Source organism: Fukomys damarensis, unplaced genomic scaffold (genome assembly GCF_012274545.1).
Source record: "Fukomys damarensis isolate Sample0158 unplaced genomic scaffold, DMR_v1.0_HiC HiC_scaffold_1, whole genome shotgun sequence".
Classification (NCBI taxonomy): Eukaryota; Metazoa; Chordata; class Mammalia; order Rodentia; family Bathyergidae; genus Fukomys; species Fukomys damarensis.
The window spans coordinates 54,193,219-54,210,107 of NW_022900913.1; the positions used below are offsets into that span (position 1 = coordinate 54,193,219).

General features: G+C 40.5%; 1 protein-coding gene across 2 annotated transcripts in view; it reads left to right on the forward strand.

Moving 5' to 3' along the window:
• The window catches only part of Mccc2 (methylcrotonoyl-CoA carboxylase 2), a 78,187-nt gene that overhangs the window by 11,620 nt on the left and 49,678 nt on the right, over positions 1–16,889 (forward strand). For both annotated transcript variants that reach the window (XM_010637322.3, XM_010637324.3), the window contains exons 3-4: positions 13,016–13,100; positions 13,628–13,729. In XM_010637322.3, coding sequence (XP_010635624.1) covers positions 13,016–13,100; positions 13,628–13,729 — 187 coding nt within the window. The remainder of the gene's footprint in view (positions 1–13,015; positions 13,101–13,627; positions 13,730–16,889) is intronic.

Sequence of the window (16,889 nt, forward strand, 5' to 3'; positions counted from 1 at the left end):
CTCTCTCTCTCTCTCTCTCTCTCTCTCTCTCTGTCTCTCTCTCTCTTTCTCTCTCTCTCTCTCCCTGTCCCTTTTCTATGTTTCTTGTTTTATTTCTTGAGCCATGATCTCCTGATGTTTTCAAGTTGGCCTTGAACTCACTGTGTAGCCTGGTCTGACCTGAAACTTGAAATGATTCTCCTGCCTCAGCCCTCCTGAGTGCTGGGATCATAGGCATGAGCCACCATCCCTGATTTATGCATTTTGAGATAGTCTCACTAAGTTGCCCAGGCTGGGCTTGGACTCCATATCTATCATCTATCTATCTATCTATCTATCTATATCTATATCTATATCTATATAGATATATATCTTCTTATTTATATATATATTTTTTCCTTTCTTATTTATTTATTTTATTTTTTTTGAGGCAGGGTCTCACTATGTACAGGCTGGTCTGGAACTCACTATGTAGCCCAGAGTGGCCTTGAACTCATGGCAGTCCTCCTGTCTCAGCCTCCTGGGATTATAGGTGTGTGCCACCACACCTGGCTTTGAACTTCTTATTTTTATTTTATTTCATTTTTTTGTTGTTGTATTTTTTAAATATTAATTTTATTGGTACATTTTAGGTGTACAGTATAATGACATTCATCACTGGAAATTTGTACCTTTACGTAGTCTGTCTTGGCTCTTACTTTTTTGTCCATTGCCCTGCCCTCCCTTCAATTCCTCTGCTCCTCCCTATTCACAAAGACTTTATTCCCATTTTTTCTTTCTCTCATATTAATTCCATTCCCTTCTTTCCTTTCCTCTACTCCTCCCACTTCTCCATCCCCTTTGCCCTTTTCTTCCTGTTTCACATCTATTGTACCTTTTAGTCCTTATTTACACTTTCAGTTACACCAGAGAAACTATTCAGTATTTACACATGTGTGTCCTGTTTATTTCACTGAAGAGTATCCCCTAAGGGGATGGGGATTTGGCTCAGTGGTTCTGCTGCCTGTCTCACAGCACAAGGGCCTGAGTTTGTTCCCCTGTACCAAAAAAAAAAAAAAAAAAAAAAAAAAAAAAAGTGCATCCATTTAGCTATAAATGTCTCTAATTTCTCATTCTTTATGGCTGAGTAGTACTCCATTTTATTTTTAAAAAACCCCACATTTTCTTTATACAGTCAATTAGGCTGCTTCACAGTTTTAGCTATTACAAACTGTGCCACTATGAACATGGATGCACATATATTGTGGTGGTATGATTCTATTAATTCTTTGAGGAAAATACTGAGCAGGGGAATAGCTGGGTCAGATGGGACCTCTAATCCTAGTTCTTTGAGGTATCTTCATACTGATTTCCACAGTGGTTGCACTACACTCCCACCAGCAGTGGAAAAAGTGTTTCTTTTTCCCCAGATCCCCACCAGCATTTGTTATTGGTTGATTTCTTGATAGCAGCCATTCTTTCTGGGATGAGGTGGAATCTCATTGTTTTCATTTGTATCTCACGAGTGACCAGTGATGTTGAACATTTTTTTTTATATGTTTATTTGCTATTTCTACTTCTTGGTCTGAGAAATGTCTTTTCATTTCTCAGATGCCCATTTTTGTTTTGTTTTTGAGGTTTTATTTTGGTATTGGGGATTGAACTCTGGCCCTTGCATTTGTGAGGCAGGCGACAGATCCACTGAGCTAAATCCCTGGCCCAGATGCCCATTTTTAGACTAAATTTTAAATTTGGATTAGATTTTTAGTTTTGGATTAAATTTTTAAATTTGGGAGGTCTGATTTTTTTTAAGTTCTCTATATATTCTAGATAGTAGACCTTTGTCTGAGGAACAGCTGGTAAAAATTTTTGTCTGCATTGTGAATTCTGTCTTCATGCTGTTGGTGGTTTCTCTTGCTTGTTAAGCATTTTGCAGATGCTTGTTAATAAGAAGAGATCCCACTTGTTGATTGTGCTAGTTCACATGCAACTGACGTTTGTTCATGAAATCTTTTCCTACACCTATGTCTTCAAGAGTTCTACTTAACCTCTCTTCCAGCTGGTTTAGAGTTTCTGTTTTAGTATTTAACTCTTAATCCATTTCGATTTTAGTTTAGTGCATGGTGAGGGATATAGGTCTAGTTTGAATCTTTGGCAAGTTGAAACTCAAATTTTCCAGCACACTTTATTCAAGAGGCTGTCTTTCCTCCAGTGAGAGTGTTTGGGTCTTTCGTCAAAGATGAGGTGGCTGAATGTGTCTAGAGTCATTTTTATGTCTTTTAATCCATATCATTGGTCCTCGGGTCTGTTTTTTTGCCAGTACTATGCTGTTTTTATGACAGTAGTTTTGAGGTATAGTTTCAAGTTGGGGATAGTGATGCCCCCTACCTTGTCTTTGTTGCCTAGAATTGGTTTTGCTCATCTAGGTCTTGCTCATCTAGGTCTCTTCTGGTTCCAAATGAATTTTTGGAATTTTTTTTAGTTCTGTGAAATATGCTGTTGGGATTTCAATTGGGATTGCATTGAATCTGTTTAGCAGTTTTGGAAGTATGGCCATTTTCACTGTATTAGTTCTTCCTACCTAGGAGCAAGGGATGTCTTTCCATTTTCTGATATCCTCTTCAATCTCTTTTTTCAGAGTGCTATAGCTTTCAGAGTAGAGTTCTTTCATTAGGGTGATTCCTAGGTATTTCATTTTTTGGGATGCTATTGTAAAGGGAGTTGTTTCTCCAGTTCCTTTTTTTTTGGTACCGGGGATCGAACTCATGTCGTTGCGCTTGCAAGGCAGGCCGCAGAACCACTGAGCTAAATCCCTGGCCCTCCAGTTCATTTTTCAGTGAGTCTGCTGTTCATGTACAGGAAAGCTATTGATTTTTATTGTTAACCTTATATCCAGCTACTTTGCTGAATTTGGTTATTAAGTTTAGAAGACTTTTGGTGGAGTTCTTGGGGTCTTCTATATAGAGTATCATGTCATCTGCAAATAATGACAGTTTGACTTCATTTCCTATCTTTATTTCTTTTATTTCTTTCTCTTGTTTAATTTACTGTGGCTAATATTTCCAAAACTGTATTGAACATGAGTGGTTATAGTGAACATCCTTGTCTTTTCCCTGATTTTAGTGTGAAGGATTTCAGTTTTTTTTCTTCATTTATTTAAAAAAATTTTTTTAGTACCAGGGATCGAACTCAGGACTTTGCACTTGCAAGGCAGGTGGCGGAACCACTGAGCTAAATCCCTGGCCCAGATTTCACTTTTTGACCATTTATTATGATAATTGGCAGATGGTTTTTCATAGATACCTTTTATTAAGTCGAGGTAGAGACTGTCTATTCCAGTTTTTTTTGGTACGGTTTTTATCATGAGTGAGTGTTGGATTTTGTTGAATGTATTTTCTGCATCTATTGAGATGATCATATGGCTTTTGTCCTTGGCTCTATTAATACAGTGTATTACATTTATTGATTTGTGTATGTTGAACCATCCCTGCATCCCTGGAATGAATCCCACTTGGTCAGGGTGTATGATCTTCTTGATGATCTTCTGCATTCTGTTTGCCAGTATCTTAGGGATTTTTGCATCTGTGTTCATTGGTAAGATTGGCCTATAGTTCTCTTTTTTGGTTGGGTCTTTCTCTGCTTTGGGGATCAAGGTGATGCTTGCTTCCAGGAATGAATTTGGGAGTATTGCTTCCCTTTCAATTTCATTGAAGAGTTTAAACAGTAATGGCAGTAGTTCCTCTCTAAATGTCTTGTAGAATTCGGCAGTGAAGCCATCAGGGCCTGGGCTTTTCTTTGTTATTTTTTTTTTTCTTTATTGAGGTTACTGGTACAATCTAGGTATACAATACAATTACATTCATCATTGGGATTCTGTACCTTTACATAATAGGTCTTTACATAATAGGTCTCATTTTTACCCTTGTCCCTACCCTCCCTTCACCCCCTCCTCCCCTCCCCATTTATAAACACTTTATTTCCATTTTTTCAGTTTCTCATATATTTTCCCCTCCCTTATTACCTTTCCCCCACTCTTCCCACTTTCCTTACACCTTTAGCCCTTTACTTCCTATTTCACATTATTAATTATCTCATTAGGATCCTGTGTACTACTATAGTTTTTCACACCAAAGCAACTATTTGGTATTTCAGTTAAAGAAATCTCTGTATGAACATTAAAAATAGGGAATCCTAAAATAAAACTAAAAAGGAAAGTAAAAGAGAAAAGGCAATGATGTAACATCAAAATAATCCTTAATTCTGGAGATGAAAATGGTCCCTGAACATATTTAAATTGCTTCTCGCTCTTATAGTCTTATCTTATTCTTTTTTTCATTATTTATAGAATATTAGTTTCTGTAATCAAACCAGGTAGATATGACCTTACATATTTAGTACGATGTGTTACCCCTGTACACATGGAAAAAAAATAAGTTAACATTTCTAGACCAATATGGTTGTCCATTTCTGTACAATACCAAGTCAACACAGTAAATTGGGATGACTTTTTCCAAAGTTGACAGCACCGTTAAAGTTTCCCAAAATTCAATTTATATATGTGTGTGTGTGTGTGTGTGTGTGTGTATAGACTAATAGTAGTATGTTATGCATCAATAGCAGCAACAGCTTTTCCAGGTTCTGCAGTCATCTGAACAAAATTATAGACATTCAGCACATTCCATTAAAAAAAAAACAAAAAACAAAAAAACAAAGAAAAGAATAATATCCAGACAACAGCAAAGTTCTGTTGCTGTTGTAGTAACTGTCACCATTTTTTCTATTAGCCTCTTAATCATCATCTGGAAAGAGAACATTCTAGAGTAATATCATTAAATGTAGCTCTGATAAAGCATGGTCCCTACTATGTATCATAAAGCAGGTACAAGATATTTTACATTCATAGAGGTATGATACAGTACTGTCCTACATCAATAATACTAGATTCAGTTTTGGTTTGAAATTTACTTTGCCTGCAAATAAGATTGCTACCCCTGTTTTTTTCTGGGCTCCTGTCACATGGAGAATTGTTTTCTATCTTTTCACTTTCAGTCTATGGGCTTCTTTTTGCACTAGGTGTGTTTCTTGTATACAACATATTGTTGGATTTTGCTTCTTATTCCATTTTGCCAGTGTATTTCTCTTGATTGGTGAGTTGAGGCCATTGACATTGCTGGTTATAACTGATATGTACTGACTTATTATTGACATGTTATTGGCCTTTTGTTGACTCTTTTTACTTTTTCACCTTCTCCTTTTAATTTCTTGCCTTGCCTATTTGATTTGCTCTGTTGGGCCTCATGGCGTTGTTGCCTTCATTGTTTTTTTCTAGGATCTTGTTTAGAATTGCTTGTAGTGCTGGTTTGATATTCATGTAGTTTCTCAGGTGTGGCCTGGGCTTTTCTTAGTTGGTAGGTTTTTAATTACATTTTCAATTTCATTGATTGATATTGAGTTCTTTAGAATTTTTAAGTCTTCTTCACTCAACTTTAGTAATTTATACGTACCTAAGAATCTGTGCATTTCTTCTGTGTTTTCCTTCTTACTGGTGTATAGGTTGTCGAAGTAGGTATTGATGATCCTCTGGATTTCTGCTGGGTCCATTGTAATTTCACCCTTTGCATTCCTAATTGCATGGATTTGGGCCTTTTCTTACCTTTCTTTGATAAGGTTGGCTAAGGGTTTGTCAGTTTTGTTGATTCTTTCAAAGAACCAACTCTTGGCTTCATTGATTTTTTTTTTTTTATTGTTCTCTCAATCTCATTGCATTGATTTCTGCTCTGATCTTTATGATTTCCTCCTTTGTATGAGCTTTGTGTTTGTCCTGCTCTTCTTTTTCTAGAAGCTTGAAGTTCAGCATTAGGTTACTTAATTGAGCTCTCTCTGTTTTCCTAGTATGAGTATTCAGTGCTATGAATTTCCCTAGTAAGACTGCTTTCATTTTGTCCATAGATTCTGATACATTGTAGTCATTATCTTGTAATTGTAGAAACTGCCTGTTTTCTTCTTTAATTTTCTCTGTGACCCATTGGTTATTCAGAAGTGTGTTGTTCAATTTCCATGTGTTTATGAAATTTTTGCAGTTTTTTTTTTTTTGCTGTTGATCTCCAGTTTCATCACATGGTCTGATAATATACAGGAGATAACTTCAATTGCTTTGCACTTACTTAAACATGTTCTAGGAGTGAGTATATGGTCTATTTTGGAGAATAACCCTTGTGCAGCTGAAAATAATATGTATTCTGATTTTGTGGGGTGGAACACTCTGTAAACATCTGTTGAGTTCATTTGTTCAAGAGTTTGATTGAGTTTTAGTATTTTGTTGTTTATTTTTTGTCTGGTTTATCTATCTATTTGTGACAGTGGGGTATTGAGGTCCCTCACTACTATAGTATTAGTGTTTCTTTGATATTTTTCATGTCTGTTAGTATTTGTTTTATATAGTTGGGTGTACTAGTGTTTGATGCATATAAATTAATGATTATCATCTCTTCTTGTTGAATTGTTCCCTTTACAAGGATGTAGTACCCTTCTTTGTCTCTCTTAATGTGTTGGTTTGAAATCCACTTGATCTGCAAAGAGAATAGTTACTCCTGCTGTTTTTTGGATTCCTGTTGCGTGGAGTATTGTTTTCCACTCTTTAACTTTCAGTCTATGAGTTTCTTTTTGAATTAAATGTGATTCTTTTATGTATGTATTGTTGGATCTTGCTTATTGACCTATTCTGCCAGTCTATTTCTTTTGATTGGTGAATTGAGACCATTAACATTGATGGTTATATCTGATATGTATTGATTTATCCTTGTCATGACTTTTTATTTTTGTTGGATTCTCCCCCTTTGCATTTAATTTCTTGTCATGCCTGATGGATTCATTCTGCTGGGCTTCATGGGGTTGTGATCCTCATTGTTTTTTCCTAAGATGTTGTTTAAAATTTTTTGGAGTACATGTATTCATGAAGTTCGTCAGGTGCTCTTTATCATGAAAGTATCTTATTTCTTCATCAATTTTGAAAGATAGTTTTGCAGGGTACATTAATCTGGGTTTGAGGTTGTTTTTCTTTAGGGCTTGAAATACATCACTCCAAGCTCTTCTTACCTTGAGTGTTTGTGTTGAGAAGTATGCTATAATTATAATGGGCTTTTTTTTTGTATGTGATTTTTTTTTTTCCTCTAACTGCTTATAGAATTTTGTTTTTCTGTTGGGTTTCTGGAATTTTAACTACTATATGCCTATGTGTAGATTTTTTTTTTGTTTTGCTTTTTGATCATGGCTAGTTGGAGTCCTATATGCCTCACTTATCTGTATGTCAGTTCTTTTCCCTTCCTTGGGAAGTTTTCTGCCATTACTTCTGTGAACTTTTTTTTTTTTATGTTGTCTGCACTCTTTCTTGTTTCTTCATTGAATCTGATCAGTCTTATGTTATTGTTCTTTGCATTGTCTAGCAGCTGCTTGATTGATTTCTTATGGTCCCTTACTATTTTTAAGAAAATTTTCTTTTCCTTTCACTAATTGTAATCCTCTATTCTGTATCTGAAATTCTGTCCTCACAATGGCTCATTTTGCTGTGTAAACTTTCAATGGAGTTTTTTTTGCGGGGGGTCCTTGTGCTTGCAAGGCAGGCGCTGTAACCACTGAGTTAAATCCCTGGTCCTCAGTGGAGGTTTTAATCTGTTAGAAATCTGTTTGCATCTGTTTTATGGATTCCATTTGTTTCCTATGTTTGTTGGGTTTTCATCATGTTCCTCAGCTCTTTTTTTTTTTTTCATCTGTGTCTGCTCTAGATTTATTAATCATGTCGTGCACTATGGGCACAATATCTGTTGATATCTGAGAAATTATTTCTGATTTCATTTTTTCCAAATCCTCTTTCATTGCCAGTTCAGGGAGTCCAGGTGGTTGAGTATCAGATTGTTCTATCTCGTTTCCCTTTGGGGTTGCCTTAGGTGATCTGGAAGTCTGGTTTTGAGACTTGTTTATGTTTCTTTTCCTTTCATCAGATGCAGCCTGCTGTGCCTTTGTTAAGGCAACTTTTTGCTCACCCTGTGGTCTTCACTTCTCAGCAAGGCACCAAGTGGCCTTTTCTTTGCTGCTCACCAGTACAATTCCTAGATTCTGAATGGTGGCCTTCTGGATCCCTGAGCTGACCTGTTGTCTGAGCAGGTTTCTGGCTGGGGCCTATCTATGCACACTTGGGATCGTATCTAGGCGTGCCTCTGTCTAGGGCCTGCCCACTTATATAGGTGTTGTCTGGGAGGGCCTTTGGTTGGGGGCTTTGCACCCCATTCCCTCATTCTGGTGTCTGAGCAGGCTTCTGGCTAGGGTCTTTGTGTACTGACTGATGGTATGGGATGGTCCTCTGGCTGACGCTTATGTACCTGAGCAGCACTTTTCTTTGCAGGCCTTTCATTTGGGCCTGTGTGCCTGAGCTACTGGGGTTGGAGGGGGGCCCTGGCTTGATCTGCCTGCAGCCTTGCTGTTCTGGTCTACCCTGCTGTTCACCGGGATTTGGCCTGTTGTATTTTTGTTTGTTTGTTTGTTTTTTGAGACAGGGTCTCACTATGTAGTTGAGACTGACCTGGAACTCACTGTGTAGCTCAGGCTGGTCTCGAACTCATAACGATCCTCCTGCCTCAGCCTCCTGAGTGCTGGGATTACAGGCATGTGCCACCACGCCCGGCCTGTTGTTGTAATTTTGAGATAGGGTCTTGCTATATAGTTCAGACTGGACTTGACCTCATTGTGTACTTGACCTCAAACTCATGGCTATCCTCCTGCCTCAACCTCCCAAGTACTGGGATTACAGGTGTGTACCACTACACCTGACATTCTTTTTCTGGAAAGAAATTCCACTGCAGAGAGGAATATCCCACCCTGTGCAATGATTCTGTTGCACTACTCTGGGTATAAATTATATTTTTACTTTAGAGGCTATATAACTTGAAAGTAAGAGAAAAAGAAAAAAAGAAACTAAGGATCTTATTTTCAAAATAATTCTTCATGTCAGTACCTAATTTAGAAGAAGTTGCATTAATTTTGTAGCTTTCGTTAAAAAAACATTCTCCCCAGTATCATACTGTAGTTCTAAATATAATGTTATCACATCTAGAGGACAGACTCTCTGTGGAAATAATTAGGGAAATAATAATAGTATTTATATATTTTCCTCCTCTGATGATGTTATGGAAGCAAGATAATTAATGGTGAATGAATGGAGAGACCATCAAAAGTTGGCTATTTATATGTGTATAGGGAAGAACTAAGTCGGTATTTTGGTCCTATAAAGAATTTTGACAGTGGTGGGGTGAACTGGTTTTGTTTGTTTTTCCATTCTGGAAATGGAACTGAGCACCTTGTGCTTGCCAGGCAGGCGTGGTGCTGCTGAGCTACATCCCCAGCTGCTTTGTTGTTTTTATAACCATGTACCTTTGGTTAAATCATTTCATCCCTCTAGTAAATTTTCAGTGTCTCATTTATATCTGAAACTCACACTTGAAATTAGGAGTAGATTTGTGAATTATAGGTGTTACTTTTAAGCACACATTTCTTTTGACTTAATAGATCATTTAGAATTCATGGAAAAGAACAGTAAATAATTATAGAAGATCTTGGTCTCTATCTTTTTATACAGTGTTTAGCTGAAAAAAACAAAATCAATGACATCCATTAAAAGTTACCATGACCCGGACATGCAGATCAGAGAGGGATGGAGGAGGCAGGGACCTCATTCTTCACATGATGATAATTGTTCCAATCCTAACCGTGAGGGTGATGGGAGGGTTAAAAACAAAATGACTTTATATTTGCTCCTTCCATCTGTAAATTAGGTACTGTACTTGTCATATATAAAGAATATTACCTGAGCATGGAGGTGGACATCTGTAAAGGCCAAGGGGGCTGGGGATTTAGCTTAGTGGTTCCGCCACCTGTCTCGCAAGCTCAAGGACCCGAGTTTGATCCCTGGTGCCAAAAAAAGGGGTGGGGGTGCTGGGGATGTAGCTGAGTGCAAAGATCTTGGGTCCAACCCCCTACCCAGTGCTGCAAAAAAAGGAAAAAGTCCTATAGCACTGTGTGCTGCAGAGGATAGTGGGGTCTGCAGACCCTGTGTGCAGACCAGTCTGGGAAGGTGGAATGGGGACAGGAGGAAGGACAGCCCTTTCCTTCCCTGTTGTGCATAAAAATGGGTATTATACACGCATATAAAAGTATATACATGCTGGGCATGGTGGTGCATGCCTGTAATCCCAGTACTCGGGAGGCTGAGGCAGGAGGATCGGTGTGAGTTTGAGACCAGCCTAGGTTACATAGTGAGTTCCAGATCCATCTCCACTACATAGTGAGACCCTGTCTCAAAAAACCAATCTCCCCTCAAAAATATATATACATACATATACATACATGTTAGGCCAAGGCTTTAGCTCAGTGGTGCCACTGCCTGCAAAAATAGTATATACTCATAGAAATTTTAGAAAATAGAGAAAAATACAAAGAGAAAAACATTTTTTTCTGCATTGCTGGGGATCAAACCCATGGCTTTATGCATGCTAGACGAATACTCTACTACTGAGCTACATTCCTAGTCCTAAGCTTACATTTTTTTTTTTTCTGGTACTGGGCATTGAACTCAAGGCCCTTTCACTGAACTATATTCCCAGATCCCTCTTTTCAAAAGAATTTTTGGGACCTGCTAAATTGCTAAATTGCCCAGACTGGGCTTAAACTTGCGATCCTCCTGTCTCTGCCTCCTCAAGTGCTATGATTCCATGTGAGCACCACCATACCTGGCTCTAAACATGTTTTGATGCACCTCAAGGCAACTTCATAGTAAGTTTAATAGCAAAATATATGTGTGTATTTGTGTGCGTGTATGTGGGTGGGTGGGTAGGTGTCTGTCTTTGTTTTTGTTTAGAGGATTTTCCACACCTTACTCTGGATATTTTCTTCTATGATTTTGCTCTGTGAATGCCTTTCATTTCATTTGGCAATGATTGTATTCATATTTAGAGAGTATTCATTTCCCTCTCCCCGCCTCCCCATCACTGAAGAATTCAGAGATCTTGATTTATCAATTCATGCAGTTTCCTAAATAATGTTCAGACAGAAAAAAGGGGCAAGTGTTTAGTAAACTCTTGACATTTTTTTATTCAAGATTATTTGTGATAAATAAGAAGGTTAACACAAATTAGGTAATTTTATTTTTTATAAAAATTTGGGAAATTGAACCCAGGGGCCTTTGGACTGAGCTACATCTCTGGGCCCTTTTATTTTTCATTTTGAGAACAAGTCTTGCTAAGTCACTAAGTTACCAAGGCTGAGCTTCAGCTTGTGCTCCTCCTGCCTCAGCCTCCCAGAGCGCTGGAATCACAGGCCTGCGCCATTGTGCCTGGCTCAGATTAGATAACTCTTGCCCTCTTTGTTGTTTATTTCCTTCTCAGCATTGCCTCTGCTTTTGTGTCACGTTTCTTCTCAGGGTTGTACTAGCTCTGATCTCCCTGTCCCTATTTGGACATGTAGGCTGTGTGAATGCTGACCTGTCATCAGCATTTGTGATTCATGGTAGCCAGAAATAAGGGTTTGGATTAACTCAAGTTCATTGAAGGACTCTAAGTGTTTTGATAAATTCAGAAGTGTTTTGTTTTTAACGTCAGGCAGTAACTTTATGGGTATAAAAAAAGCAGAAACGGTTTTGTTTTAATGAGTGAAAGAGAAGGCTTGCAGGATTGTGGAAGATACTTGAAGATTTAAGCCAGACTGCGTCCTGCGCTCCCACGGGCCTCAGTGCAGAGGGGCGGTGACAAGTGAGCAAGGTGAGTTTATCCTAGGATCCCTGCAGTACATCAGTGCATAGAGTTAACAGTTAACAAGAGGTTCTGGAAAGGGCCCAGCCTCCCTGTGTGGAGTCCGGTCAGAGACTGATCTTCAGTGTGAGATGTGGAAGGATGGAAGCTAGGGGGCGCTGTCTGTGGCCTCCATTCTCGGTCCTGTGGGGAGCTCAGTTCTGCATTCTGCGCCCTCCAAGGGTGGCACTGCTGCTTCCTGTGGCCAGAATTCACCCACGCCCCTATGGCCACAAGAAGGACGCTGTCTTCAGCACTCTTTCCCTAAGCACCTCTTACTCGGCCTTTTCACCTGGCCTTTCTCCCTCCTCACACTTCTTGACCTAGCCTCCCCCAGGCCTGGCTTTCCTCAGAGTGCTGTGGCTTGTATTTCTTTTCATATATATTTTCAAACACTTTATTGACATATACTTGACATGAAGTAAGCACAGCATCCCCCTTGAAACCATGACCACAATCATGAGAGTAAGTGTGTTCATTATTCTCAGAAGTAAGTATTCTCTGACCTTTCAACCTCTTCTTTCCTCTTTCTCCTACCCCATAACAAAAATAGTTTGACTGAATTTATATTCTCTTGTAATTTACCTCTTTCCCTCCCAGAATTATGTTTATTGTATTTTTGTTTGTTTGTTTTTGGTACTGGAGATCAAACTTGGGGCCTTGTGCTTGCAAGGCAGGCAGCAGAACCACTGAGCCAGATCCCAGGCCCTGTTTTAAAAGATTAGAAGGTGACAATGTTGTGCACACTTGTAACCCTAGCATTCTGGAAGGCTGAGGCAAGAGGATCCCAAATACAAGCCCAATCCGGACAACTCAGTGTAGCTCAAGGTGAAGACCCTGAATTCAATCTATCTCTGATTTTACTAGTACTTCAGGAGAAGAGGACAGTGCCAAATGTGTGCAAACTCAAAAACACCTGAGCTGGTGCCTTCTGCTGTCAGGACCATGCGCAACATTTATGTCAGACACCTTTAAACTGGGGTGCTGCCCGCAAATCCCCAGTCCAAACCCGAAGGCGCACACTGACCCCTGGTCAGAAGCCTTCTAGCTTGCCACAGAATTTAAACTGCTCATTTTCTGTCTTCCCTCCTGCAGTGGAAACTCTTTACCTTGTTCCTTGGATCACAGGTGTTTGCCACCATGCCTGGCCACAACGAACTATTTAATTTAGATTGAGCATTATGTGTTTTTCAGGAATTAAGTTAAATGTGTTTTTCTCATAGGTGGCAGTGAAAAAGCCCGAACACTTCATATGTCGAGAGGAAAACTGTTGCCCAGAGAAAGAATCGACAATCTTATTGACCCAGGGTTGGTACTGCCCCAAATATTGACTCAGTGTTCTCTGTCTCGTGGTACTGGGCTTGTCAGGCAGTGTGGTAAATAGCGGTTTCGAGTTCTGGTTGTTATCGTAAGTTTGAAACAGCAGCTATGTACTTCGAGCCTCCTGTGCATCAGGCACTGTTTCAGGTGCTAGGGCTGCACTGGGGAGCAGAATAAAGTTCCTGCCTCCTAAGGTCCTTCTGAGGACCCAGTGCATTAGTGTTTAGGGGCCCTTGCAGGAGAGCCTGGCATGTGGTGCCATGTAGTGCTCGCTGCTGTTCTTTTTCTGTTAATAAACACATTTGTATAACACTTTAAGTACCGAGCATCCTGTCCTGTGTACATACTGTATAAGTCCTCAAGACATTCACGTCAGATTTTGTTTTGTAGATTTTTGTATGCAACATGCATATTGGGGACTTTGCCTCAAAAAAGATATCCTTTTCCTTGTGTGATCGTGTAAGTATATATGTGTATTGAAGGACATCAGTTCAGAAGATCTCCTTTTCCCTCAGGTCTCCATTTCTGGAGTTGTCCCAGTTTGCAGGGTACCAGCTGTATGGCGATGAAGAAGTCCCTGCGGGTGGCATCATCACCGGCATTGGAAGGGTATCAGGGTGAGCCTCTTATCTGTGCTCTCGCATGAGGGTCAGAAGGAGGGTCGGGTGGGAGGCAGGCATGCAGCGCTCACTTTGCATGTGAGCATGAGGTTCATGCTAGCAGTGTTGTTCGGGAACTGAGTATCCTCCTTGAGCCTGCAGAAGAGCCATTTGTGGAGCTTTTTATTTTTCTTCAGAGCTATGGATTAAAGCCAGGGCTTTTGTACTGAGCTGCATCCTGGCCCTATTTATTTTGAGATAGGAGCTCCACCAAGCTGCTACATTGCCTGGGTTGGTCATGTATTTGCAATCATACTGCTTCAGCTTCCCAAGGTGCTGGGAATTACAGGCATGCACTACCATACCAGGTTTCATTCGTGGAGCTTTGCAGACAAAAATCAAGAGGAAAAATCCCAGCAAAGATCCCTGGGATCCCATCCAGATCTTGGCGGTTATCCTCTCCAGGTGTGGGCCTGGCATGGAGAGAGTTCTGTGGTCCTACAGTTGGTCTGTGGACCCACCGGGTGAGAGCCCCATCTTAGAGGAGTACTCCTGCTCCATCTGTAGTCCCTGGGCGGTACCAGCCTCACCTGTATGCTGGTTAGAGAAGCAGATTCTCAGGTGTTTTCCTGGAGGTACTAAGTCAGAATGGCTCAGGGTGGGCCCTGCCATCTGCATTTTAATCAGCCCTGCCTGTGGTTCCTTGGGGACCCTACATTGCTGCGTGCTGCATGTGAATGTCCTCTCTGTGGAGGATTAATGTCGCTTCCCCAGGCAGGTACCATGCAGGACTGCAACAGGCCCTCCCAGCCCAGTCCTCCCTGAAGCTCTGAGAGAGGATGCCATCACAGCCACCCCCGTCTGCAGGCTCTGAGTAACCGTCTGTGAGCTCAGCAGGTGGACTGCTGACTGAGCTGACTCTCGCACTCGTCCTGGGCCTTCTGCATCCTCTCCCGTGTCCTGGGCCACCAGGGGAGGTGCAGCCACCACTGGGCCATTGTTGTTCCTCCTTTCATTTAGTTTCCTCTGTTTTCCCCCAGCACACTCCATGGCTTTTTGCTTAGTGTTCAGTCATTGTAGAAGCTTTTTTTTGTTTGAATCTTATGGGACACTTTAAACTGTTTTTAAAAATGGTGATCTTAATGCAGGATTAACCTAAACTCCTGTATCATGGAAGTGTATATGCAGAATAATTTCTCTTCTTCATGCTTGTAATTGTAATAATGACTGTCCACACCTTCCTCTTTTTCCCCTATGTATACACAGTGGTTCTGCATTGCTTACCGACTGTTATGTGACCTGAGAAACAGATCACATGCACATCATAGAGTAGAGGGTGTTCACACAAACCAAGGCAGCTGTGATAATCCCTTAGACTGACACTGTCCATGTGCTCTGTTGTTAACTGAAACACCTTCATGTGGTGCATGACTGTACTAAGAATTTAGTACAACTTTATACCCAAAATGATAGCAGTGTTTCATATTTTAAATTTCGGAATACTTGGATATACAGAATGAGTTACCTTGGGGATGGGACCCAAGTCTAAATGTGAGATTCGTTTATGTTTCATACACATAGCCTGGTGATAATTCTATACAGTATTTCCAATATTTTCCACACCACAAGTGGAAAATTCCACACTGACCTCATGTGGCGTGGTAAGACATGGTCAGAATATAAGCGCTCTAAAAGTATTAGCTTGTATTAGTCAGTTTCATGTTACTATAATAGAATATCTGAGGCAGGCTGCCTGGGAAGTAAGTTTAGAGGTTTATTAGGCCACAGTTCTGAAGGTTCGCAAGAGTGTTGGCCGCCTGCGCGCCATTTTGGTGAGAATGGTGCTTGGCGATGGCATGGAGTATGTGTTGGACCAAACACAGTGTGAATCTGTGGGCGTCGGCCTCACAGCCCCTGAGAAATGTCGCTTCAGACTTAAGGACCTCTGACAAGGTCCTCTCCCGGGGGAGTTGCACCACCTGGGGACCAAGCCTCTGACACACATAGAGTTTTGCAAACCAGGGCGTTATGGTGTATGTAACCCGAGTCGGGTCTGGTTAAACGGGACTTGTGAATAACAAGAGATACTGCTGTCACCTAGAAATGACAAGGGCTTTAGGAGCTCTGTGCTCCTAAAATGGAGGGGGGAGGCCAAAATTGCATTTCTTACTATATCATAGGCTCTGTGATAATTTCTGAAGTAGACACCAAGACATTTAAGGAGGAACCTTGGATGGAATAGATTTAGAAGCAGTTGGATGGCAAGGACTTGGTTTACAGATGTATCAGTGACTAGCTGAAGAGTCATTGAGTGATGTCCCTTCTCTCTGGCAATTCAGGCTCCTTTCCTTGACAAGGTCCTATCAGATCTGATCCCTCCTCACCCTTTTATTGTAACGTTTTAGCTACCCTGCTCTTGTTTCTAGACGACATCGTGCTCTTTGTTGCTTCTGGGGCTGCAGTCACACACTTCTCCAGCATGGCGTGCCCCAGTGACTCCCCCTCCTCATTCCGGTTTCCCTTGGCTTCATGCTGGAGTGTGCACTCTAGAGCCAGACCACCTGGGTTCAGACCTGCCTTTCCCACTCATTGGTAGGTGAGTGGTGGCAAGGTGCTTAATGTCTCTGTGCCTGTTTTCCCCACCTGTGAGTGAGATGTGTCGTGTCTTAGAACAGCGCTCGTCCTGTGATTGGCATGTGGGAATGAGTGGCTGCTGTTGTGCTATCGTTCCTTGATTGTTCTATCTTAACATAGCTCCCGTCATAGTTACCTTGTTTCATCACATCATCTTTTTACCTTGCTTTGTGATAATCTTATCATATAATCAATACCATAATTTTATACTTATGTTACTTTATTGTATCTTCATAGCATTTAGGATCAGAAATTATTTTGTATGCTTGTTAAGTTGTTTGCCATCCCTAACCAGTCCTCTCAACTGGCATAGACCTCTCTGCAAAATCAGGGATTTTGTCCTTTTTCTTTACCCCTGTGTTGTTATTTTCTAGAATGGGACATGGCATATAGGAGGCACATAAAAAAGTATTTGCTGAGTAGAGTAATGGATACATATGTAAACCAAGTTGACTGTTGGTTAGTTCTGGCATGAGACAGTGAACTTGTATCATGCTTACATAGAAGGCAATTTTTGTTTTCTCTAGTTGGGATGGAATCCCCT